The sequence below is a fragment of the Megalops cyprinoides genome, chromosome 14 (assembly GCF_013368585.1).
Source record: "Megalops cyprinoides isolate fMegCyp1 chromosome 14, fMegCyp1.pri, whole genome shotgun sequence".
NCBI classification, from domain to species: Eukaryota; Metazoa; Chordata; class Actinopteri; order Elopiformes; family Megalopidae; genus Megalops; species Megalops cyprinoides.
The window spans coordinates 12152677-12179918 of NC_050596.1; the positions used below are offsets into that span (position 1 = coordinate 12152677).

Below are 27242 nucleotides of genomic sequence, written 5' to 3' on the forward strand. Positions count from 1 at the left end.
TAGAAATGTTCTGGCTGTATAATCTATTTACAGATATATTCTGTGCATAGAGGAGACAGACTCTCCTCCCTTTCTGTGAATAATTTAGTCACATTTCACTGGACTCATCAACTAATACACATATTTTCTTTCCCCTTTTCTCTTACGCTTGTGCATACACACGCTACGAAAAGGAGACAACTGCCGAATGCAGCCCTGTCTCAGCTGTGCATACGTACAGTATATAGTTACACTATGGGCGCTACTGCCAAATACAGCCCTATCTCATAAGTGAATACATACAGTATGTACATTTAATTCTACACAAGTGATTTATACATCGGACTGCACATTTGTGACAGATGGGTGCTCTGTGCCATGAATTCTGAGGGCAGAATGGGCATGGGCTACAGAGGAGGGAGGGGGGTGGTGTGATATAAGTGCACGATATTCATGTGCTGATCCAGTCTGATCTGGCATGCTTCAGATCCTCAGTTTCCTGCCAATGAAGAAGCCATTCAGGCTTCATACACCAACATGTGGCCATATTTGGTTTTGATCAGGGGTGTCTAACTCAGTGCCTGCAGGGATAATATTTTATGCTGATTTTTTTTTTGTTGCTCTATCAGCCTTGATGAGTCCAATCAGTTCATAATCTGTTTACATTTACTCTGGCACACAAACCCCAAAACATGGTGCACTGAAATATTTGAACATAGGGCACATGTGCAATCTTCTGATGTAATTTATCCCTTCATTGTAAAATGCAAAACTGGGTAAATGATTGGATTAATTAACATATTAAAAGCGAGAACTGAGTTTGACTTCTCTGGTTTAGAGCAACTGTCAGAGAAACCCCAGCAATTCAGTGGCATTTCTATCTTGTTTTTATCAAAGCTTGATTGTGAAAATTAGTTTTTACTTGTGAAGCTAAATAAATGCAGGTGACAGTATGCTCCAGGCACTCAGTCTTTCATCTTTCAGACAGAAAAGTAGCATTTTAGAGCATCATGGCACTCAAAAGTGTGCAAGATTCACTGATCATAAAATCATCCGGATGGCTTACCCAATTCACTATGCCCGTTTCAGCTGATCCGTGCATTATAAAGATCAGTCAGTCTGCACAGAATGCAGACCGCCCCTTCCCAGGGCTCATGTTTTCTGACCCATTTCACATGTTCTGAGGGATTATGTGTGAGGAATGAGGATGTGTTCATAAGAAAAGCAACGCTGTAGGTCACAACAGTCCCCCTGGTCTCTCTCAGCCTTGAGAAAGGAGGGGTGATACGGACAGGACAGGTCAGGGCTAAGAGATGGAAAGGTTTCAGAGCTGACAGGAACGTTAGTGTGACCTTTTAATCAGAGCCCAGGCCTCTGGTGCATCTGCAGAGTGGCACAATGAATTTTAACACCTGCTGTGTTTGTCCTTGTATTGGATGACAATGGGAATTCTGTGTGGCAGGTATACACATGTAAGGCCGCTGAAACTGTAACAAAACATAAACATCAGTTAAATGGGGTAATATTTCCAGTTTCACAGCACTCTTTGATGGTGAGTAATGTAACAGAATGTTACATTATTGTCATTTAGAGCAACTGACATCAGTTACAATTTTATCCCTTTATACAGCTGGATATTTTTTTCAATTACTTCAATTCAATTTTAGGGTAAGTACCTTGCCCAAAGGAACACCAGCAGTGCCCCAGCAGGGAATGGAACAGACAACCTTTCGGTTACATGTCGTGCTCCTCACTACGCCACACTGTTGCCTATGTACGATGCTGTTTGTACCCAGCTTTTCTGTATGTGACTGGGCAGTAGTGTGGAGAGGCTGGGCGGCTTGTCCTGTGACCCAAATGCAAATCTAGGTTAAGGCAGTACTCTTTACCAAGGTCCTTAACCTAAATTGCTTTAGCTGACGTACAATGAGTAACTGTATGCTATATAGGCTGCCATTGCGAATCAAAGGTGGGGTCAATTCCATTTCAATTCAGTCAATTCATGAAATGAACTGAAATTCAGATGATTTTCAGTTCATTGACTATCATTTTCTATGAAGATAGTTCAATTACCCTGAATTTCAATTCATTTTCAAATGTAATTGACCCCAGCTCTGTTAGGAATGGCAGTCCATCATTGGTTTGAAGAGGACAGAATGTGTGGTTAGCCTTGCTTCACAGTTCCAACCTGCTGACAACCATAAGCACACCTTCATTTAGCCCATCAGTATCTGGGCAAATAAGAAACAAGAGGGTAACATGCAATGGTCCTCCCAGCCTTTAGGGGGCCATGTATAACCAAATGCTTTTTTTTTCCCCATTTTCACACAGGGAAGCAAACTGACAATGAAAACACATAACCATAATATTTAACGGATGTTCGTGAACTTCTACTGGCATAATTGCAAAAACCATTATCCTCTAATATTTTAAATCTCTAATTTGAATTAGAAACAAGTTGATTTATGAACATACCAAACACAAATAAAATTGATGACAGTTCATTCTGTGTAGCAAACTGTATATGGAGCCATCATTTATTGATATTTTTCATTCCAAAAAATATATAACAAAAAAGCAAAATCTACATTAAGTGAGCACTCAATAAAGATTCCCTGCATAATAACAGTGGACAGTAATTTTCCTTCTGATTATATTCCGACCTGGATTCTGTCTCCAAATCATCAGAAGAATGCAAAGATGTCTGAGGGAGCTTGAATGGACCACTTCGGGGGACATGCAGTATCAGACTCCTGTAAGGGATGTGAGTCTTTACTGCCTGCAGTGTCTACAACTGTCACCCTACCCTGATAATTATTAGAGTTCAAACTGTGTAAATGTGTAAAAACACAAAACAAAGAACATGCATTCTCTGTTACAACTTCCATCACTCTGTCCTGTCTGAAGTGGTCATACCTCTGGGGGAAAAAAAAACATACATCATCCAAACAGGAAAAAAGGATGATGTCATTCCAACAAAGGCTGGTATCATCCAATTACTGTGGCTTTGAACTTGACAATATCAGGCAAGAGGGAACATCTGAGTGAAATTAAAATGTCTTCTCAATGCCGTTATGATGCTGTAACCAAGTGTAACACCATTTAAGTGTTTCCACAACATTTGAGGAAAGATTACGCACAGACCTACAGTTTGAGTATATCAATCTGTGTGACCTGATGTCACACTGCTGTGGCAACAGCCTGAACCCTCCCAAAGCAGTGTATTACTGCACCTGTCCAGCAGAGGGGGCACGTGAGTTCTTTGGGGATCTGACACTGCACTCAATCTCACTGATATGGCCTGTGATTAGGGAAAAGATGTTACACTGAAAGAGGGCTGTTCAGTTCACCGTTTACAGATGCTTAAAAAAAGTAGAGACTGCACATGGCTCTAATGCTCATAAGTACAAAGGCAATTAAATATATTTGCATATAAAAAGGACAAAGCTTGAAAGGGAATAAAGTGTTTCCCATTTGGTGCCAGTAAATCATTTTTAGGAGCATTAGAGAAGTGTGCAGATTACTTGTACTACATTTCATGCTAATCCACCCCCATATATAAATTGCCAATTTATCAAGCTCATCTCACTAAAGCATTCTCTGCACTAACGCAGGAGTGCTGGGCATACAGAACACAGTCCTCTGATTTACACGTTTGTATGCCAACAACAACCGCTTTTCACACTACAACTCCCACAGCGCACCACAACAGCAAAGGCCGAACAGAGGAGAGACGTCATCTGAGTGAGCCATAGGTGCCTGATGAATCGCAGGGTGACTAACAGGGTGACCGATGAACATCAACACCTACCCCCATGGAATGAAGGTAATTTGTTCCAGTAACTGTTGGATGATGACACAAACAGGTATAAACCCAGTCTGCAGGGCTCAGCCTGCCCTAAGAACGAGAGCCTTAGACTTATTTTCTCTTTTTCTCACACTGCACCTATTGTACAATTGTAAGTGAGCATGCATCCCTCTGTATTAGATAACAGACATTAGACAAAGCAGTTATACAACAGCCTATGTCATACCTCAGTCCTTGGCAAATTGCATAAATTACACAATGGCCTCTACATCCTAAAAAAATTGTTACGCAGGTGTGTGCTGCAGTGTCTGCGGCTACATGGCACTGCCTCCTACACCAGCAGGGAAAAGTCAGGGAGAGGAGGGGGTCCAGTCCCATAACCTATCCTCTCCCCCTGCACTCAACCAATCAGCAGTCTCAAGTCACATGACACACCTCCCAAATACGTGAATGGGACTAAGCAGCGCACATAGTGCATGTGCTTCTAAGCATATCATACCAAGTCTGACAAATAAATGAAAGAATGAATGAATGGATGGATGGATGGATGGATGGAGTGAGTGGATACAAAAGCAACAACAAAAACACCCACAAAAGAGTAAGCCTCTCACTTCTGAGCTGCCAGTAACTGGCGTTTTGTTCACAGAATTCACACAGCAGTCCGCTAAGCTACACAAACAAGGCTAGTCCAGTAATGAGAGACATTTATTCCACAGGTCAATACAGCCACAGTGGCATCATCTCAAGATCACCCACAATGCTTTGGGTGAGGTAATAAAGAAAGAGGGTACAACTGTGACAGAGTGGAGGGATGAGAGACAGGAGGGGGGGGAAGAGGATAGAGGGGAGGTAGATCTGAGACTTCCTTAACCCCATAAGAGGTAGATCGACTACCTACTGTCTACTTGTCTGAACCAATCAAAAAGCAAAAGACTCTTCACAGCAAAACACAATGACTGGTTCAAATATTCAGTCCTAAAGTAAGTGCGCCCTATCAGAGGTTGAGGAAGACTTCAGGCCTGGTTCTGTGGGAATGAGAAAGACAGAAACAATGGGAGCACCCGATTACGTTCTCGAAAATGGAGTGGCACTGGACAGAGAGCATTATTCGGACACTCTGAACAGCCATATAGTTAAAAATCATTCTGTTCTTTTCCAGACAAACACATATCGCCTACCACATAACCTCTCTGCTTGCTACTAGCGGCAAACTTTACGACACTGATACAATGTTACAAGAATGCCTGCACTCCGTATGTTTACCACCTGGAGTGACAGCAGAAAGAAACCTGCCTTGGTGACATAAGACACACCGTTTGGATCTTGGTCCTAGTGTAGGTCGGGGAGGAGCAGCTTTGTTTGGAGGGGCACCTACACTACCAAGCTCTTTACAACCTTTTGAACATTTAAGTAAGTCGTTTATGATAGCATTTTTTTCCCTATCATTTTGTTAGTAGGTATTAAATAGGATTATGGGGACACCCCCTACGGTTGTCCAAAAACTGCTGGTGGCCAACCATGCCCGGTAGTCACCTGGTGTTTTCTACATGTAATCTGTAGAGCCAATCAGAGCGTGGAAGATGACAGAATGTAGTTGAACAAGAACGAGTATGAGAAGGAGGGCTCACTTTCCTGTTCACTCAAGAGGAAGGATGAAGAAACTTTTAAACTGCAGGTATGGCATCAGTTTGGACTAGGACAATTTGACCAGCTTGGCTGCACAGAGCCTAGTGCTGTAAATTTGAACAGAAAAACTACACAGTAACTCAAGAAATCCAAACACTGGTGAGAGATTAAGGACCATATAGCTAGCACTGCTTAGTTAACTAAGCTATCTGTCCCACACTAGCTAGCTAGTTACATCATTTACCGAAACAATAAAAGGTCAGAGATGATGCTATTGTTTCTGAAGGCGAGAGTAGTATGGGTTGTTTACCAGCTAGTAAAGCAGAGGTGTCAGCCAGAGACTGGTCTATAGGTTCCAGAGTGTCTTTATCAGAGACTATTGGCCGACCCTGACAGACTATACTATTGGACCACTTTGACTGACTGTCAGGCATGTGTGACCATGCACACACACACTGCCAGTAGCAGGAGAAGCAATAAAATCCAAACCGAGAAGACATTTTGCTCTCCTGCACTAGTATTCATTAGGTTTGTTTCCCAACGATAAACTTCATGAGCACCAGGCAATGTCAGTACAAGGAGCAATGCCAGGACGCAGATGTTTTTTTAGTAACCAATACATTAATCGGAGGGCAAAACTGCACACAATATCAGCCAGGCTGTCACAAGTTTACGAGAAATTTTCGGCTTAAAAAAATGGCTGTGGTCCTCTAAGATGGAGAGTGCAGATGTTTATTCATTGCATCTGCTGGAGCTTTTGGTACTCAGCCTGTAGATAAGCAAACAGCTCTTCCCTTCTTTCTCTGGGGGAGAGGGGTGGAGTGGAGAAGACTGAAGTCAAACGGGAGTGCTAAAGAGTCAGAGGAACACAGCCAAGGGTTGAAGCTTCTAAGCTTTCCTGCAGCCGCATCTCACAGACCCATTTCAAATAATTCAAGTTCAATGCGTTCAACATCACCATACCGTCAAAAATAGTGCAAACTTCCATCAGTGTGGGGATAGGGGAAAGGGGGAGGGAGGAGGATGTGTGTGGTATTTAAAACTTTCACCTCAGACACTCATGAATGTGCCTATTCTTTCCTTTGTCGTGTGACCATTTCGGTCAAGACATGGAGGTCAGCGAGGCTTCCCAACTGTGTGAAAATATGTATGAAAATAAAACCATTTCTCAACAGATGTATTTAAAACCCTGTTCTCAGCAGGGAACAAACTTCTAGGTGTGGAAGGAGGATTGGCCATAGATCTGATCATACGACTACATTAGACACTCTAACCCTTCCCCCCTGACAGAAAATCAAAACCAAACAGAACATATACAAATTCTTTTTTTTTTTTTTCTCAAAACAGGAAACAGGAAATTAAACATGGGAGCTGCAGGCTACAGAGTCTCTCAACAGGGGAGTGTTTGTTCACTAGTGGGACGACACGCTCTGTCCCTGACTGGCCGAAGCCTTAAGATTTCCTGTGAAGACAGGTGCTCAGGAATACTGAGCAGCTGCGAGGCCATAATTTGTTTGGATTCTGAGGCAGTGATTAAGCTCAGAACCAAATACATTCCAGGCCTGGCTGCTCAGAATATTCATAGGAACATGGGGTAGTCTTCGCAGGAACTCTTTAGGGACAGGAAGGGGACAAGATGAAGAGGATTCACTGTGTTTGCCTTTATGGTTACCACTGGTGGAAACCAGCATGGGCTCTGACACTGGTTTCCTTCAGTTCTCTACAGAGCACCACCCACCCCTCCCAACAACAAATAAAAACCCTGCCACAATATAAAGGGCGCACTGGAGTGTGTATGTATGGTCAGTCCCGAGCCTTCCCCTTCAGAGGTGAGGGACACAGCGGAGCAACGTCTCATTGGTCAGCTGAAGAAAGTGGAGTAGGGCTGGGACAGGAAGTGGGCCAAAAGAGGTGAGCTCAAACAGGAAGTGGGGTCACTGAAATGTGTGGGTTAGCCTCATTATGTTTTGCCAAGGGACCCCCAGGGACTGTGGACTCAGGGACCGTGGGGTAACCCCCCTTGCCCCAGCGTTGGTTAGCCAGTCCTGGAGTCATCTCTCCTTTGGCCACCAGGGTGGAGAAACACGTTTGTGTCTCTGTTTGATCTCCTTCTTTTTTTTTTTTTTATTCTTTTTTATTTTGTCGTTGACGTCACCCCAATTAATACCTTTAATTTCCTTAAGAATGATCATTGTTTTCCGTATCAGCGTGCTTCCTTGCCCTCTGAGAGAGTAAAAAAGGGCCTGTGACCACACGGTGACCGCACAGTGACCGCACGGTGACCGTACTGTGACCACACGGTGACCGAGACGGCAACGCGCAGACACCTCTAGTTCTGCTTCTTGGCCTCCTGGTTGCCGTAGCTGGAGCCCGTCTTGTTGACCTCAGTAACACCAATCAGCCGCCGCACCGCTACGGAGGCTGCGGGAAAAGAGACGGGACGTTTCAGCAAAGCAGGACTGACCGAGACACACATTCAGAGGAACAGATAAACAGATTTACAAACGGGCTGCAGCTCGAAGAGATGCCAATGTACATCAACCATTTACCTCTACCCTAGTTCTAATATCTGAAACAGGAATGGGGGGGGTGGAATCTATGTTCGCATTTTGTGGTCAAGGGCATTAATCTACCATCGAAACACATCGGGTGATGACCAGAGCCAGATATGTAAGTGCGCTGACCTATGATGATGAAAAGGACGAAGCCTATAATGAGCAGCGGGGAGCCGCTGACGGCGACGTCCCAGGCGAAACTGATGAGGGGGGAGAGCAGGAGGGTGGCCCAGAAGAGGAAGTTGAGCAGCGTCCACGGCCGGCGGGGGGGCAAGATCGTGGGGCCGGGGTAGGAGCCCTCCTTCTTGTATTGCTCCTGCAGTGCGTCCTGACACACGGGGACAGAGAGAAACCCTTCAGCAAAAGACACACTCCCACACCTTTACAGGGAAAAGACTCGCGCACCATTTCAGCTACTAAATATGCAGGATGCCCACAACGTACATGATACATGAGACAGTACACTCAGCTCACAATACGTTTCAGGAAATTGAGCTCCAATACGGAAATTATCGCAAAATTATATTTCCTGATAAATACTGATTATAGGTAATAGCACACTATCAGCAAGAAAAATAGCTGCAAAAATGAACAGGGAATAATGGGCTGAATAGGTACAGCAGGTATTCTACTGACATGATATTTTTTGGAAAATATGTCTTTTACCTTCCAGCCAGTTTATATTCATGTTACGTGGTAATCTGATTTTGCGGCATGCTCTCAGGGCCGGCCACAAAACATTTTCTGATTTTGCAAAATTCGATATTACAATATTTCATTGCATTCCCGGTCCTGAGCAGTCATACCAGTAAAGCACATTTGAATTTGAATTTGAATTTGAGCAAGTGAGAGAGAGAATGGAAAGTGAGAGAAGGGCAGAACAGATGAGAAGCACAGGGGAGAGAAAGACAAAGAGAAGGAGCCAGATACTATCTATCCAAAGAATGGCTATAGCAAAGAGCACCGACCTTTTCCTGGTAGAGCTTGTGGAGCCAGTTTGCACACTCTGTCTCATCATCTGGGATGTCCTCCACAGGGAACCTCCTACGGGACAGACAATAGATTAAAGAGCACAATCAGCACCTTAGCAGCTAGGGGGCACTTAGCCTCACAACCACCAGGGGGCAGCGCAATCAACATACAAACCACCAAGGGCTACTACAGCAATGTGTTTAGATTCAAAGTTGGATTTCTGTAATAAGGCCCCAGAGATCAGTTCAGATTGTGGGACAACAGCAGTCCTAAAGCTACTTAATACAACGACATGCATAAAAATTTATTCTGTGGCACTGGCAGGATATTTTGGAATGACACAACCAGGGCTCCTGAAGATCTGTGCTATACGTACTGGTATTCGTTACATTACATTACATTCATGTAGCAGACGCTCTTATCCAGAACGACTTCTAGCAAACTAGAACATAATTGTATCCCTTCTTTCAAGATGAAAACCAGCCAACTGCACCAATTGTTGTTTAGGCAGCACAGATATATCTTCACTCGCCAGAACACATGCACTTCAGCCCCCAGAGTGTTATTAAGAATTTGGCAAAGCTTGCTAGACTGCAGCCGGCCTGGACCAGGTCTGAAGAGCCCTCTACCAAGCAAGTGAAGCTGGCAGCTGATCTCTTCATCTTATGTTTGCGTCTTCAGCAGAGACCCAGCTATAGGAAACCCAGAAGTGCAGAGGCCCAGAAGCTGTGCTGAAGCCGCCAGGGAATGAGAGCAATCCTACCTTGTGGACATGTCTGCTAATTACTTACTCTTAATAACACAATCACGAGGACATAAATAAAGGGCTCTGTCTGCAAAAAGTACAGATTTGAGATATCAAGTTTTAAAGGCTTCCAGTTCCATATCATGGCACTGTTTCCTGTTACATCACTGCAAGCTTTCACATGCTATAAAAAATAAATTTCAGGCATCTCACCTTTTGTAGAATGTTATCTTAATGACTCCTTTCTAAAATCCATAGTGAATCCTAAGCATCTGACATGTCTACCACACTCTGTCTTGTTCACTGCCTTATCTGACATATGTCTGCCATGCACTCTCTCTTGTTCATAACCTTACCTGATACATGTTTGCCACGCTCTCTTTTGTTCATGACCTTACCTGACACACATGTCTGCCTTGTACTTCTCCCCGTTAATGATTCCCAGCAGTGTTGGGTTCTTCTGGTCTTTGAAGTTCAGCGTGACGTCATACACCGCAGTCACTGGCAACCAGAGGAGAGAGAATTTTTCAGAAGAGCGCAGTGAGGTTCTGAAGCTCTTGGTGTGGGACAGCAGATGAGTGTGTGTGTGTGTGTGTGTGTGCCTCTCACCTGTTCCTTTGAGGCAGTGCAGTGTGGTGGTGAAGCCCTTGGTGCGGGGCAGCAGGTGGTACTTCAGTTTAGGCAGGCCTTTGCTCTCTGCCACCTGCATGCTGATTTGGTGCTTCTTCTCTGTGAAGCGTGTGCCTTCACAGTACAGCAGGAACTGGAGGCACAGGAAGCAAACGTTACATACATGAACATGAAAACACACTAAGCCACACAAACACACACACACACACACGGACACACACACACAAACATACAGACACACGCACGCAAAGATGAAACAAAGATGCAGGGAATGACAACTGGAACCCTTTCTAAGGGGCCTTGATTCAGTTGTTCTGCATGGAATTCTGGGAATTCTACTGTGGGGGCTCAGTATGCAGGCAGCCATTAATCCAGCATCACATTAATCTTTGCCTCAATCTGCAGGACTCATGGAGGCCTTCTGACCAAACCATGCAGTCAGGGCTTACAGACGGCTTACAAAGGCTGGGGCAAAAGTTGGAATAAAGCCTTGCTTGTATGTTAACACCCCAAAGGTGAGTTAGAGGGCAAGGTTTTCAGATATTTTATCCCCATCAACCCCAGTTATTACAAGCTGTACAAGCTGCTACTTGGTATGTAAGGTGGTGTGTGAGTCCAGCCAAGGGTGATTTTTCTTGTCAAGGTCCCCTTTTTGCTTTCAGTTGACATTTTGAAAGGGGAAATTCTTGAAGATAAATTATGATTCTTCAAGAACCTCACTGTTTTTTGCTGTGAAAAACTGAAGCACACTGACTATAAAACTGAAACTCGTGGCCTTTACCCATAAACCAAGATATAATGTACTGCAGTTGCCACGGCTCTGCATATGCACCTCTGTGTATCATCTCCACACACTCACCCACATGTACTCTGGGTAATCTCGCAGTCTCTCCAGGCCTCTGAAGACCGTTTCTCTGTCTACCTCCCACTTCCTCTTGCAGAAGACGATCTCCAGGAAGTACCAGGTCCAGCCAATCAGGGGCACTTTCAGCAGCTCATGTTTTGCCAGGACCTTGGAGCTCTGCGTGGGGTGAGAGAGTAGGGTGTACGATCAGAGAGTCTGTATGTGACACATGTACACAGAACCGCAAACACATACTCATGAATATGCATGGCCACACACGCACTCACACACACACACACACACACACACACACACACACACACACACAGTGTACTGACCCCCAGCACCCCGAAGCGTTCACACATGGTCCACCCGCACAGGAAGTCGATCTCGTAGTTGTGGTTGAGAATGATGATGACATGCTCCGTGCCAAATTTGTCCACCGTGGCCTGGTCAGTGTAGAGCGTGCATTCTGTACACGACCACCATTCCAACAGCATCACCAGCTCTGGGAGACAGACAGACAAGACAGAAAATCATCTACCCTATCAAAACGTAATGTCATTATAAAATACACTCCCATCACAAATTTACTGTCAATACAACATCCACTCTGTCACAACTTACTGTCACTATAAGACACACTCCCATCACAACTTACAATAAAACGGTTTTCTCAGCCACACCACAGAAGTAGCAGAACATTCACTTTATCACAACAGACCATCAACACATCAAAGCCACAGTTTGCAATGTGTATGAAAGCCACAGTCATAACACCTACAGCTCACTGACTCCACATCACAGCACCAAACCTGGACACAGAATTTACAGCATCTTGTGGAGCCTGACCAGCAAAACTCTGAGCGAGCGCTTCAGAAACCAGATAGACTATTCTGCCAAAAACAGCTATTATAATAATCATCCCTGTGTGAAACATATTATACACATATCCAAGAAATACCCTGACAAAGAAATGACTGAAAGATGTATGACACTAGAACAAAATCTAGATGTACAAAAACACTCCACTTCTTCTTGTATTAGCTGGCATGGCAATCTCATCCACATCTTTATGCAGTTCAGCAAAAGCTTACTTAGCCTCGGTAATTTCACAAGGTGAAAGTGCAAGGTTCCAACAGCTGTCTCTCCTCAGAAACAGAGGAGAAGCTAGGTAAGGACACACAGACACACAAGCATTCATTCAGGCACACTCACACACAACACACACACACTTGTACAGACACGCACACTGACACACAAGCACACACACATAGTCACGGACAGTGACCACACACACACTGTCTCACTCAGGGGAGAGTTAAAGAGGGACTCACGGCTCCAGAGAGAGTAGGCCAGCCGGCAGTTGATCCTGCGGTACAGCTGTTTGTTGAAGGGCCAGAGGATGCAGGTGCACAGCTGGATGAAGTTGATGATGAGGCCGCTCACCACAAACACGAAGCTGATCAGCAGCTGCAGGATGAACTGGGTCTTCAGGTAGGCAATGAGACCCATGGTAGGAGCCAAACGCGCGGGCAGGCCCCCTTCTTAGTGTGACTGACCTGGGGACAGAGCAGAGAGGCTCCTCAGTCAGTGTGACTGACCTGGGGACAGAGCAGAGAGGCCCCTCAGTCAGTGTGACTGACCTGGGGACAGAGCAGAGAGGCTCCTCAGTCAGCGTGACTGACCTGGGGACAGAGCAGAGAGGCTCCTCAGTCAGTGTGACTGACCTTGGAACAGAGGAGCGAAGAACTTCTGATTGGAATCAAAAGTGCTCCAAAAAACAGGAAACGGTACTTTCCGCCCGCAACCACGGTGGGCAGGAAGGTTTAGAGTAGCAGCAGACCTTATCGGCGCTAGCACGTAATAAATGTAAACGCTTGATAAGGGGGTAAAAGTGTGAAACCAGAGAGAGACACAGCAGAGGCAGCTTACTTACCACGGTGCTTCAGCTTTACAGGCCCCTCTTACACGGCCCCTCACTCAGCACCACTGACCTGGAGACGGAGGGAGACAGAGAGTGAGAGACGCTTCACAGCCTGCTAACTCATATCCACCAAACCGAATCCACCGAATTGGGGGGGCAGAGAGAGAGAGAGAGAGAGAGAAGGGGAGAGGGAAAGAGAATGAGAAAAGGGGAGGACTATATAGTCCACTATAGAGGACTATAATGTCTTTTGTTTTGTTTTTGTACATGCTTTGCCAATATGAGAATTAACTTGTAAAAATCCCAATAAAGCGGTCTGAACGGAATAATTGAATTGAAAATTGAGAGAGAGCAAAAGACTTCACAGCCTGCTAGCTTACATCCACTGGGTGTGGGCAAAGAGGACGAGAAGGAGAGAGAGACAGAGAGAGAGAGAGAGAAGACTTCACAGCCCAGTAACTCAGATCCACTGAACTACCAAAAGCAAGGGAGAGGCGGGGAAGGGGGGAGAGAGTGAGAGACAGAGCGGATCCGTTCACAGAGAGAGCCGAGCAGCGAGCCATTCCGCTCCATCCCACCCAGAATCTTTCGCTCCACTAACTCCCCCCTTCCGCGGCCTACACAGAATCTCCCTCACATAGCATTTCCCCGCCAGCGCGGCGATCTATCTCCGCGCTCACCAATCCATCTCTCGCCCATCTCCCTCCGTTTTTTTCCTCCTCTATCGGCAGGTTCGTGTCCATCCACTCATCCAGCCACCCGTCATCTCTTTTCCTCTCCTCCGTCTGCCATCAATCCCTCGCTCGGCCCCTCTTCAGTCCTCTCTCAGTGTAGCATTATTGATTTGCCTCTAATCCCCTGCAGTTGACTGCTTTACAGCCAATAACCTCTCCTGAGGATGGCCTGTGTACAGAGTACTGTGTGCTGGCCTGGGTGGCTTTGAATGTTCTGGGAGCCACACATCACACATTCCACTGTCCTCGCAGTGGGGAGCACATGTAACTATTGTGCAGCTGTAAAAAACAACGTCATCTTTCGTCGGGGTTAGCCTCCTTGCATAGAAAGCTGCGCTGTCTCTGAAAGACGGGGGGCGGAGCTGGATGCGGGTCAACCCGACACCGTCCCCACCCGCACGTACCCTTTCCCCCAGCTGGCACAGAGCCCCGGACCTCTTTTACTCGCAGCGGGGCTGTCACGCTTTTGCGCAGGCTCCTCCCTGCCCCTCCCCACGCCCTCCCAAAAGCCTCAGATCTCTGTCCTCTCTTTCACCCTTCACCACCACCCCCCCATAGGGACCTTTAAATACCCTGCTGGACTGAGGCTCAAAATGTCCGCCGCCCGTCCGATGAGAAGTGGCCAATGAGACTCAAGAATCCCCACGTAGCTTGTGACACTCTAGAGTAGTAGCAGGTGGAGTTCAGCAGCAAAAACTGGCAGACCTTCAGAGCAAGGGTACTACACATATATCTTGACACAATGAAAAACATGTGTGTGTGTGTGTGTGTGTGTGTGTGTGTGTGTGTGTGTGCGTATGTGCGTATGTGCGTATGTGTGCTCATCCACCTGTGAAAAGTTCTGAAAAAGTGGCTGAAGTTGGCCAGGGACTGACAGGCCTGACAAATGCACAGTCCATGGCTAAAACTAATACAAAGGTGAAAAGGCACTGCTATGTGACCCACTGATTCGCAGCTTCAGAGAAATCTGGGAAATGCTGTTGACAGTTATGCAATAACGTCTCAGACAGAATAGTTTTGAAGTCCCGCTAGATCCAATATGAGTTAGGCTGCTATTGCAGAGTTCAGATTCAATTTAGCTGAAGTCAGTTTAGCCAACACAGATGTACTCAGTTGAGCTTCTGTAAGTCTCTCTCACCACTCAAGTCTAGACTCCAGAGACACAGAGCGAGGTGTAACTCTGTGTATCCAGGTGCACCGGCACCCCGGGGATTCTCACCTGTGACAGAGTGACTTGGGTGACCCAATAACGTGGCGCGGTATGCGAAGGCAACTCTCCCTTCAGCAAGGCAGCTATCAAGCAAGGTGTCGGGTTACACACACCCAGGCATGCATGCACAAACACGGATCAGGACAGAAATGAACTCTGATAACCTCAGTGCAAACACTTTATACAAACTGTGCTGTCTAAGAACTGTATGCACACTGGAACAATTAATACAAAGAGCTTGTGCTCACAGAACTGACTGTCTATAACAAAGGCCAGGTGCACAACCACCTTCAGCATGTATTTCCTTAACAAATGCATAATACTGATCTAAACAGCTGGATAAATAAGCCATTCCAGCAGAGTACTGTGCATAAACAGCATCTACTAGTATAGGATTCAACCCTGTAACCTTTTGAATATAAGTGAAATTCCCCCTCCACCACAATGCCGCCTTTTCTGAAAACAGGAGTTGTAGCTAGACTGTAGCCATTGCCATACAGGTAAGACTGGCATCAAAGAGGACAGGTACACCTGCTCACCTGGAGCAGGCCATCACAACCTCCCTGGCCTCACCTGCCTCACATCTGAGCTCAAGGCTCTCTGAAACAAGTGCAGAAAGGACCTTTCAGTCTCAGTCCAGCCCAGCAATTACCTCCACAAACACAGTGCAGATCCACACTCACTCAGATCAAATGAATCAGTTCCCCTCAGAGACACACACTACCATGCTAAGAGGAGAGGCACAGCTGAAAACAAGAGTGGAATAATGTTTAGACAGAAACCTTTCCCTGCTGACACCTCAGTAGAAATGGAATGAAATACTACAGACCTTGAGTTGTAAGAAGAGCTCCCAAAAGTTCTGCTCCGACAGAGAAATGAGAGGACTGAGGGAAACAGGCTGAACTCTGACCTGGAGGTCACACCACATCCCCCCCCCCCCCCCCCCCAAGCTAAACTCGTGATTAACCGTGTCGTCTCAGAGTGAACTCTGCAGGGGTCTGGAAACTCCTTATAAGAGTCAGAGGCACTGAGGGGGAGAGAGAGGGGTTGCGAAGTGGAGAGACAGCGGCTCCAAGTCTGCCTGCCAAGAAGCGTCCCGGCCGGGCGAGTGTGAGCGTGTGCGAGGCAGCGTCAGGATCACCTGATCCACTCAGACGAAGGGCCAGCCCCCGGCGGAGCCAGCCAACCCGAGACCTTAGCGAGCTCCCCGCTGACGGGGGTTCAGGAGACTGAGCGTGTCGCGCACATGCCCACACACACAAGCAGCCACGCACACAGTAACAATGTGGAATCTGGTATTGTCTGTCTCGCCCTCATCCCTGACCCAGTGTGTGTGTGTGTGTATGTTTGCATTTGGGAGAGAGTGTGTGTGTGTGTGTGTGTGGCCTCTTTTCTCTATTCTCAGAAACACTGAATAGAAATCAGCAGTCTCTTCTAACACGGTCCACTCTCTCAACATGGCTGTGACCTTGCTGCAACTGCTAGAGACCAATTCAAAGCATGCGCTTTGAGGCGAGAGGGAGGGAGAGAGGGAGAGAGAAAACGCTGCCTTTCCACTGACCTTTGTTGCAGGCCGGCTATAATGAGGCAAGCCGGAGGCACTTTTGCAACAAACTGACAGTATGTTGAGCCACCATAGATAAGGTGAAACGTTAGCCCCAAGTACAAATTGAGTCATGTGGAAGTAGACAAGCTTTTCCTGTGTAAAATGCTATAACCAGGTCATCTTTTTCAACGACATCTCCTTGATACTGATTCACACTAGAAAATTAATGTTACTTTCAGCAGTAAGCCAGATCTGCACATCTAACAGTCAGCATCATCCAGCACCATCTTTGTGCTGCAGCCTTTTCATAGGCCACAATGACAACACAAGCATCATGATTTCTCCCTGTGTAGGCAGTACCAGAAGAGTTTGACACAGTCAGTGAGGGTTCACTAGCTTACATGCAAATCGCCATGCTGGGCTGCAATCAGCCACCGAGCAGCTATGGCAAGTCAGTCGAAACCTGGCTCCTGACTGCACCCATCTCTGCAAGCGCTTCCTGTGTTGCCCCGGGAGACAGAATGTGTCAGGTGATTGGGCGGTGCTGCACATCTTGCACCATCTGTGCATATATCTGCTGTTGGCACGCTGGTATGTGCCAGGTGGCATGCAGATGTCTGGGGGGGGTCAGCAGGACTGATCACAGATCAGCAGCAGGAGGTCAAAGGTAGAAGCAAATCCCATGGCTGTAAAGAGCCACGGGTTTTAGAGAACCCGTCTGGAGTTGGGGGGCAGCACCCACACGGGGGCTGGCATGGTAGCAAGGCCCACTGATGCTAGAGCGCATTATGCACATTTACATCTGAGTGAACTGTTGGACAATTTCAAACAAGGAAATTTTCAAAATAAAAAGCAAATGTGACAATATTTTGACTTTACCTAAAAGGCAGGTAAAATTTTTCCATTTTAAACTGAATTATTTCATTGACTGACTTTCATCGAGTTTTAACTCTGTTAATCTCCCAAGTAGTTCAGCTGGGTAAAGTGCTTGTTTCGCCCTACTGCTCGGGTCCGACTTCAAGTCTGAGGTATCACTTTCCAATTTTAACCACGAGTCTGTAGCAGCGAAACACAGCTGCCTTTGTTCCACTGGGGGTCTGGCTGCCGCTGAGGCACCTGCAAGTCACTTGGATGACATCAGTGGAGATGTGCCTATCCTCCAATTGACATTTGCTTTGCTGTGGTGCACTATGGGATTTGTAGTAAAAACAAACAGCCATTAGATGCCTTGAGGATTGCACTCATCTTGTGTCAGTGCTCCTGCAGAAGCACAGAGGTGTACTACGATTGGTGAGTCCATACTGGGTGAAAAAAGGAAAAAAGATAAATATTGAATAATAATAATAATAAAAAAAACCAGCCAAGAGACTGACAGACCCTGGCTCTGACAGAAACTGACAGTTTCACTGTAACTGAAACAGGGAGAGTCCAGTCAAAATGAAACTGATAAGAACTAACTCTGACACTAACTGATGCCACAGCTGACTTAGGCTGACATACACTAACACCGACTGAAACTGATGCAGAAGCTGAGAATGATGAAAAATGGCAAACACACACTTCAAGCTGTTTTTGGCAGCAAATGCTAATCCTTAATGGATTCTTGGTTGTGGGCATAGCACACAAAGAGGTAGGCAGTTTCTTTAACAATATCAGAAATCAAAGACCACTAGACTTGATAGCAAGTGATATGAATCTAGCCAGCTGGTTAGCAAGAAAGATTGATAGTACAAGATGACAAATACAAAAATGACAAATTAGCTTTAACCTACTTCACTTTTTAGACTCTTGTGATTTTCTATAGCCTTTTATAGACAGTGGGATAGTTAACCACTTTCCATGACATTTCCACAGCCTTCCTGGACGGCCCTTCTCTAGACACTCCACACAGCCCTCCTGCATCAGAACCGGTGCCTCAGATGCACAGGGTGCCGGCAGTCAGCCATGATCCAATCAGAGAGCTGTGGCCTCAGCGGGCTGGGCTGGAGAAAAAACGAATTTGCTGCTGGTGCTGTTTGAAGGATCAGAGAGTAAGAGCGGAAGGAAAAGCTGGGTGCTTTATGATGTCCAGGCCTTTACCCTACTCCTATGGGTGGAGGTTTTCAGACCAGAGAAGCTGAGAGCAGCAGTTTCCTCTTCCCGCATCCCACTTGTCTCTCTCTCTAACACACACACACACACACACACACACACACACACACACACACACACACCACACGTCGGCTTCAATGCACATCCATCTCACTCAATAAAGAATAATGCCGAAAAACCGCCCGCTTTCATTGTGAGGGGGAAGAAATCAATGTTTTAATGAGTTACTGCATCTCCCCAAAGAGCCCACAGAGTTGTGTCGGAGTTTAGCGAGGGAGTGTTGGGCTCCAGACAATGCATGGCATGCCACACAGAAACAGAACAACAGCAATAATTCATCACCTGTGTTCCGTACTGCCGATACCTTCCCGTATTTAAACGAGAAATTCTTATCACCACAACTCCAAGCAGCTTTGAAAAACAAACTTATCCTCCGAGTATGCTGCGTTGTACCCAAACACTGCTGATAATAATAATGATAATGATGTCACAACTTTCTAAAATAAATAAAAGCAGGCCTTCTTTTTTACTACAATGTACTACATGAAAGAGACACAATCATTGAATTACATTTACTGGAAGACACTCTTATCAAGGAAATTTTGGTGAAATACCTTGGCCAAGCACACAACAGCACCCTTTGCCCCCACCACCCTCGCATTAATGTGCAAATTAAAATGAACTGGAATCTTGTATGTGGTGGCCCACAAACAGTGTCCATGTGGAATGCATGTGTATGTGTGAAAGTGCATGACTAACTGATCAGAAAAAAAGAGAGAAATTCACCGAAATTTGGTCTGTACTGTTGTGATATCTCACACTGGACACATTGCACTCTGCCAATGAGCAGTTAAGATAACAGCACTGTCACAACAGGGTGTAGCCCCTGAACACACAACACACACACACACAAACACACACACACACACACACACACACACAATAAGATAATGGGAAACACGCAAGACATTTTGATCTCAACATTTTAAATGCTTGAAATTTGTTTCTTAGACAAATATAAATAGTGAAGTTGATGCCTATGTGTGGTTTTTTTTCCAAAAAAAATTAAATTAATAAAAAAAAACATTTGGCTATTTTAAAGAATCTTAAATATAGAATAGCTACAGAAAATAATCAAAACCTTTCTATGAGTAGTTGTGTCCAAACCATTGACTGGTGCTGCATATGCTAACACAAACACAGACAGACACTGCACTTCGACATACATATGTACATAAAGGTATGGATAAATATGTACATGCAAAAAGGCACAAATCCGTATTCATTATTTTGCACTTCCACCAACTCATATCCTCTTATGCACATACACAAACAGCCAATCCAGGGACATGTCTCACTCCAGATGGATCTTCTAATCTCAAAGACAAAATAAAACTGGACTGTCTGGAGCAAAAAGGCTGTGAATCACATTTTAAGACAGCTGTCAGTCACACACAAGGAGGTGAGGTAAAGAGAGGTATGCGGCCTTCTTCCAGGCTCTCGACTGATCCTGGAACAGCAACTCTGGTCCTAACTGCGACCTGGCTACTGGAGAAATGCACAGAGCTCGCCAACGGAGTCTGGCATTGAGTCAAAACTGAGGCTCACAGTTCTGCGCAAATCTCTCTATTCACGACCATGGCAACAGCGATCCATTGGTGATTCTGGTGAATCCTGCGATTCTGATTGGACAAACCCTACTGTGGCTGGTAAGTAGTAGTTACAGAAAAGTAAAACTGACTTTTGTTCTGAGAGGCAGGAGTATACTACAAGTACATGTTTTGGCTGCTAAGCTGGTTAAACACTCCAGCATAGAGGTATAGTGCAGGGGAGAGTAACTCATCCAACTCAGGAGGGTCCATGTGAGGACAGGCACAGAGGAACATACCTGCCCTCAGGACCTGATACTCTTAACTCCCATGTCACCAGGCAAGACCATGGATTTCCCCCTGCTTTTCCACTGTTTTTCCAACCAGGCCGAAGGAGAACCTAACAACGTAGAACTGTGCGACTTCCAGCCTCTAAGGGAGCTGGTCCTAGCCAAGCAGAGTGAGGGCCATGGGTAGAGCTGGACAACCAAACCACACTGTGCCACTGAAGCTAGTTTGACCAGAAAAAAGATCCACCTAGCTTGTTTTCAGGTAAGCCGGAACAGCTTGGACAAAGGGATGGTTTAAGCACTGCCAATGGAGGACAAATAGAGGGCAGTCTTTAACTGGCCTCAATGGCAAACAATAGCTAAGCCAAGCATTCTAGAAAATGGCCATTTTACCACTCTACCAAGTTGCATGTGTATTTTAGATGCTTATTTTGAATAAATACTTCATAATGTAAACATGCATTCAACAGAAACCCTAGAAACTACAGCTTTATTCTTTGCAACTGTCTTCCATCTTGTTTAAGAAATTTGACACTTCAGAATCACTCTGATTGGCTGGGCCTGATGAGAGGTGGGGCTGGTGCTGTGATAGAAAGCACAGACTGGAGCCTTTATGGCTTTTAGGGTTTATGGCAGATCCAGCTCTGTCTAGCTCTGGTTCTGAAGGTTGAAAATGAGCTATTGATGGCTCATAACCCGCCAAGCTTCAGCTCCTCCTGCCCAACCCTAAACTCAACTAAATACATGCCCAGCACCAAAAACAGACCATCACGCTGACCCCCGCACCCCCCCCCCCCCCCCCCCACACACACACATACACACACACATATAAACACACACACACACAAACAGTGAGGCTACCACACAAGTAAAACAGACACAGTACAAAAAAAGACACAGTAGAAAAATACCCAATATATCCCCACACTCTCACACAAAACTTGTACTGCGGTTGCTATGTATTGCTCTGTATTATATGGCGACTGAATAAAGATTAGAGAGGCAGGAATAAACCTGCTTAGAGAACTGCCAGGCCTGCTTAACCTGATCTGCACACACTCACATCACTCATACACACGCAAACGATCAGAAGCAAAAAGCCCTGACAGCACTCAAACGCCATCTTTGAGATGCCTTCCTACAACTGCCCGTCACACAAAGTGAGCCTCTAGAGGCTGGGAACCAAAAATCCACCCGAGTCTGGTACAACCCAGCCTGGCCTGGGCCGTCCCTAGAGACTCACCAGTAGGTGTAGTAGGCCACCGCAATGACGACCAGGGCTCCACAGATCCCTGTGAAGATCATCACACCACCCTGGGTCAACATTTTCAGTCCTGTCTGCTTCCTCTCCCTTGCCTAAAAAAACTACAACGACAACAAGTCTACTGGAGGCAGAATGGCAGAAGAGAAGGGCGTAGTCAGCATGTGTCCGCCTGGCAGGCCAAGCAAATCCCAGGGCCAAGTATGAAGACAGCAACAAGGACTCTAGAGACCGCTCGGTCGAGGATGAAGATGAAGAGGAAGAGGAGGAGGAGGAGGAGAAGGACTCCGCCCAACTTGCTGACTACGCGTAACAGGGGGATCGCGGTCCCAGAGCCACCGGGCAGAGGCCTGACAGGTCTCAGTCTGATGGGGACAGTGACGAGGACCGGCTTCACAGAAACTCCAGCTTCGTCTGAAAGCAGGCGACGTGATCGGCACGGGCAGGACAGCACCAGCGAGGTGCCCACAGGGTGCAGTCCGCTCCTGAGGAGGCGCAAAACCAGAGAGGAGACGTGGAGGCTCCGTCCAGCGTGCCACACTCTCCCGTAATCCCTACCCCCCTCACCAAGGTCAGATTAGCGCCGATTAGCTGTCCGGCAGCACCCTGGATTAGTCACTTCCCATTTCCATCAATGTTTAAGTGGTTGGGGAGGAGCCAGGGCGAGAGATGGAGAGGGCAGAAGAGCAGCTGCGATTCGGGGACCAGCCACTATTAGGTAATTCCAACTTTGTTCCCGACAACATTCCCCATGGGTTCACCCTGGCAACATTCATTAGGTTGTGGGATCAGTGTGCAAAAGTAGGAAAGCCCACCCAAGTGCAGGGAATGCAATCACACCTGGCAAATTCAAGGAACTGCATTACGTTACATTAATTTAGCAGACGCTGTTAACCAGACCGAATTCCAACACAAAACATGTTGAATGAGCAACAGTGTCAGAACAGACCAACACTCCGAAACCAGTGAATGTGAGCATACCTGCTCTAGAGCAACCTGACTAGACAAGGGGAGCCAAGTGTACTACCATACATCAGAATGCCATTTTACCTGGCTGAGCATAGCAAATACTTTGCAACACTACAGCAGATGCCTGTACAGTAGGTAATCCGCTGTAGCCAGTCATGAAGTAGTCACCCTTAAGAATATCAGGACAAATGGGGTAACCGCTCATCCACTCATATACATCAATCTCCATTAAAATAATAATGACCAAGGCTGCTGGATGACAAATGTATTAGCATACCTGCCTTGGGGTTGGTGGAGTATATATGAACTTTCACTGATGACAAGAAGACCCCTGTAACCCAGTTTTTTTCCAGAAATAAGCAGAAATCTGCAGAAACCTGACAGACTAAGAGAACAGATTTATGATGGTCATTAATTAGGAAAGCACTTTAGACCAATCAGAGAAGACACCTAAGTAATTCACATTTAACCACCCTACTGCAGTATTTTGACAGCTTTTTCTTAAGTCTGTGAGTTATAAGATGAATTTGACAAACTCTTGAGTATGCACTGGCCCAAAATGCATCTCTGAATGGAGGCCAATAACCCTGGGAATCAGACCAATGGAACACTCCAGGATTGGGGCATTCTGAGGCTCAGAGTCAAAAGACTCATTATGCAGTCAAGAGACTTCAGAATTTAAACAGTTATAAAGCTCTGGCATAGGTACCTGTAACTAAACACTGTATCTCTACCCTCCAGCGTAAGGAGGAGCCATTCATGTTTTGTGCCGCTCTTCCAAGAAGTCCCACATTGTTTACTTGAATCAACAAAGGCCCCATCTGGCTGAGGTAAGCAGAGAGATAAGTAAGGGCTGGGAGGAGCGCTTTTCCCCAGACTCTCTCTCTCTCTCTCTCTCTCACACACACACACACACACACACACGCACACATATATATATCAACTTCCCTTCTTCCACCTGCATCTGAGTCAATTATGAAGCAAATGTAGAGCTGTGTGTGTGTGTGTGTGTGTGTGTGTGTGTGTGTGTGTATGTATAAGAGAGAGAGAGAGAACGAGAGAATCACCATTTGTTGCATAAACACCCCTTTGCCTTGCTTTCTAATCCTTACAAAGTTCAGGACAAGTCGACCAGTCCCACTGTTTAACCTCATAAGGCCATCAACCAACCCTAGTGCGACCTCACCACAACGTGGTCGATAAAGAGAGTGAACACATGATGCTCTGTTTGTGTTGTAACTTGCTTTAGCTGGGGATTAAGGCCCCTGTTATCTACACTACAAGCAACACCACCAACATGCCCTAACAGCAGTACACTGCGTTACAGGAAGGAATGATGAAGGAGCAAGTCATGCCAACCCATCACCTGATGGCCTCTGTGACTGAAGAAAACTTCCCCTTTTTAAATGCTGGAACCTGAGACAGCAGGAACTAGAACCACAAACAGAGAACTTTCACCCAAAAAGCTAACAACCTCATTCCAGTTATTTCCACCTCTGCCAGCTGCCGTGCTCGACCAGTCATGGGAGATGCAAAGCTATCAAAATTCTTTGACAAGACAGGGGTCAATATCCCAGTAGAGAAACCAGAAGGGGTAAAAAGCCGTTCCGGGAGGAATGCCTACTTTAATGTTGCTTACAGCATGCAGTATTTATCTTTGAACTGCCCCAGGACTGCCCAGCTAAAATCTGTGCTCACAGCTTGCTACAACTGTAAAACAGAAATTCCCCCTGCCATCATTCCGCTTGCTGAAGTAGTCACTCGCAGCTGAGGTGCCTGCGTTTGCTGCTCCAGCTAAACTGAATGCCAGCTAAGCAACTACAGAAAGTAACGGTGAACTTTTGATCAATTCCAGCAAGCTATCAGCACATATTTAACCTGGCTAATCACTGGATAAATCAAAGAAAGCATACGCAAAGAGGAGACGTTTCTCAAACAGGCATTTGCTTATCGAACACTGCCAACATACTGTTAAGAAAGTTTAATGACTTTCAGTCTCCTGACTGGCTAAAACTGTTTCCCAGTTCCTGCTTGCCAGCACCAGCCATGCTATTAATTGCAATTATACTGTATCAGTTTGCTGACACATCCAAGATTACCTACAATGCACTTTGCATATCTTCAATGCAGAGATTCAGTGCATGAGTTATGGAATATAACAAATGTCAATGAAGGTTTCAACATGCTCTCCTGTCAATCAGTGGGAACATACGCCCCACCCAAAGAGAACACCCCCGAGCCGCAACAACTTAAGAAGGGGAATACAGCTACAGCAGGCGTTGACACCAAGAGGTGACCTTGGGGGAGTCAGGGTCAGGTGAGTCTCTGAGGAGGCTGGGGGACTGGCAGGCAATGAAGTAAGGGCCACAAAGAGGATTAGAATGAGTCAGATTCAGTCTTCCACCCCCCCACACAGCAAAACTCATCCAGAACAGCAAACTCAACTCAAAAAATAAAGACAGTCTAAAAACAAAACAATCATGAACTCCATACCAAATTCATGTGTCTTATAGGAGTTTATTTCATAATTATCACTTTGACAGAAGCGCGGCAAAGATGTCAGTCCTGCACAAGGCTTGTACAAATAGGAATTGACTTGCCAGAGCCTGGTTTCACCACAGTCACCATGTTAGAAAAGACACTGTTCGTGGTTGCGTGTGGTGGTCAGACAGTCACTAAGTAAGCCCACACAAGGTCACAAACTTCAAACGCAGGCTGCTTTCTGACTCTTCGCCTAATGAGTACAGCCTCAGTCGAGTGCGGCTCGTGTGCCTGTGCGTGTGTGTACAAGTGCAACAGAAGACGGCACGCACTCTGGCTGGATTAACCCAGCGGGAGCAGACACAGGGGGGTTTGGGGGTTTAAGGTTTCCACCTAGGTGTCCATATGGCCCCCAGAGCTCCAGATGGCTCAGGCTGGGTTCTCCCCATTCTGAATTAGATACACGAAACAGTGTTTTCAGACAAAAACTTTCCACAGCACACCCGAATAGAAACCGAAGATCTAATTTCCGTTTTGGACAATGTGGAACGCAGCGCGCTAATCCGTATACTCAACATTTCAGACGAGAACTAACAAGTTACCCAAGTTACGGGTATGCTTAGCACGGGTGAATATCTTTAAGCAACAAACAGAAATGCATGCCATATGCACTTCAATCGAGCGTCGAATGTAAATTTGGTATATGTTGCCTCAACAGAACATGGTTTCTGAGTGAAGTGGACAAAACAGCCCGGCACATCGCTGTGCCGCACGCATGCCCAAGATGCTGGGTGAAGTTTTTACGGCATGAAAATCATTAGACGCGATAAAGATCCACGGCGATTCTGCGGAAACGCATGTAACACGCGCAAAAGATCGCCTGCTCTGTTCTCCCGACATGGCACGTGCACTGCAGCACAACTAATGTTTGTAATCACAAAAAAACAAACAAACCATCAAACGGTTTCCGAGCCTTAAATGGATTGCACATTGCAAGGCAGTCCACTCACAAATTTGTAACAGCAACTGAGAACTTGTACTGCGGTACCCATGGTCCGGGATGATATCCGTGGCAATTTAGCGCGACAGGGAAGGCACACTTACAGACCCTCGCGCACAATAGCCCTCATCAGGTTCAGGTGCACAATAACAGCAACCCAGCTAGCACACTTATCACAATGCAATGTCACAATGCAAGCTCCGGCGAAATTAGCAAATATACAACGCTAAAAAGCTTCCTACACAAATGCATTTGTTCTCTAGGTAACCCTCCTAACTAACTCTAGTTAGGCAGTCTAGTCAACCTAACCAGACTCGCTAGACTTCACATCAGTGTTATTTGCTGCCTAACTGGTTCCAGCATCACCCGATCTAGCCGGTCAGTTAAATAGAACACACAAATGTCATTTGAAATATCATTACAAAGCCACGAAAACAGCTAATAATCCTACACGTACAATACAAAAATAGGTAGCAGCCACCACACTTCGCTACTGGCTATTAGTTAGCTAGCTATCGATCTGTTAAATACCTGCTTTTTGGTGTTGGTGTGTGAGGAGTGTCCAGGATGAACGTTGCACGCTTCGTATTTCAAGTCTGCAAATGTCACAAAATAAGGAGAAATGGTTACGTTTAAGACCAGAGCTGAAGTGTAGCCTCTGTTGTTCGATAGCCTTTGTCCAGCACGAGTGTATCCTTCCGATCATCGCACAGTGTAGGAGCAGCAGCCGCAGCTTCTTCAAGTCAGAAAGCTTCCGGTTCACCCTCCCTTACTATTCGTCAGGAAACAAGAGCATTAAACAGTTCCCGTTGCAAATTATATTGCCTTGGGGCATACAGTTTCACAGATGAAGAGAGTATTTTGAACAAAGAAATGTCATTTGACATGCTGTTGTTGTGGATGTCATCGGTAGTCTTTGTAAATCAGGCAGGGTAGCTAAACTTGTGATGATGATGATGATGATGATGCCACCTCATTACAGAGT

At 46.0% G+C, this 27242-nt stretch overlaps 1 protein-coding gene across 3 annotated transcripts; it reads right to left on the reverse strand.

Annotated features, from left to right (window-relative positions):
* Window positions 1-7519: 7519 nt before the first annotated feature.
* LOC118788907 (1-acyl-sn-glycerol-3-phosphate acyltransferase gamma-like) lies at window positions 7520-27007 on the reverse strand. Of its 3 annotated transcripts, none has more exons than XM_036545104.1 (10): window positions 26789-27007; window positions 13099-13156; window positions 12497-12721; window positions 11498-11667; window positions 11175-11336; window positions 10295-10448; window positions 10084-10186; window positions 8937-9012; window positions 8098-8296; window positions 7520-7834 (listed from the first exon to the last, which is right to left on the reverse strand). In XM_036545104.1, the coding sequence occupies exons 3-10, from the start codon at window positions 12672-12674 to the stop codon at window positions 7743-7745; spliced, it is 1134 nt and encodes a 377-aa protein (XP_036400997.1). In that variant the 5' UTR covers window positions 12675-12721; window positions 13099-13156; window positions 26789-27007; the 3' UTR covers window positions 7520-7742. The 3 variants fall into 3 exon arrangements, with proteins under 3 accessions (XP_036400997.1, XP_036400999.1, XP_036401000.1); XM_036545106.1 differs by lacking the exon at window positions 26789-27007 and adding an exon at window positions 15860-15915; XM_036545107.1 differs by lacking the exon at window positions 26789-27007 and adding an exon at window positions 13767-14190.
* Between the last annotated feature and the right edge of the window lie 235 nt (window positions 27008-27242).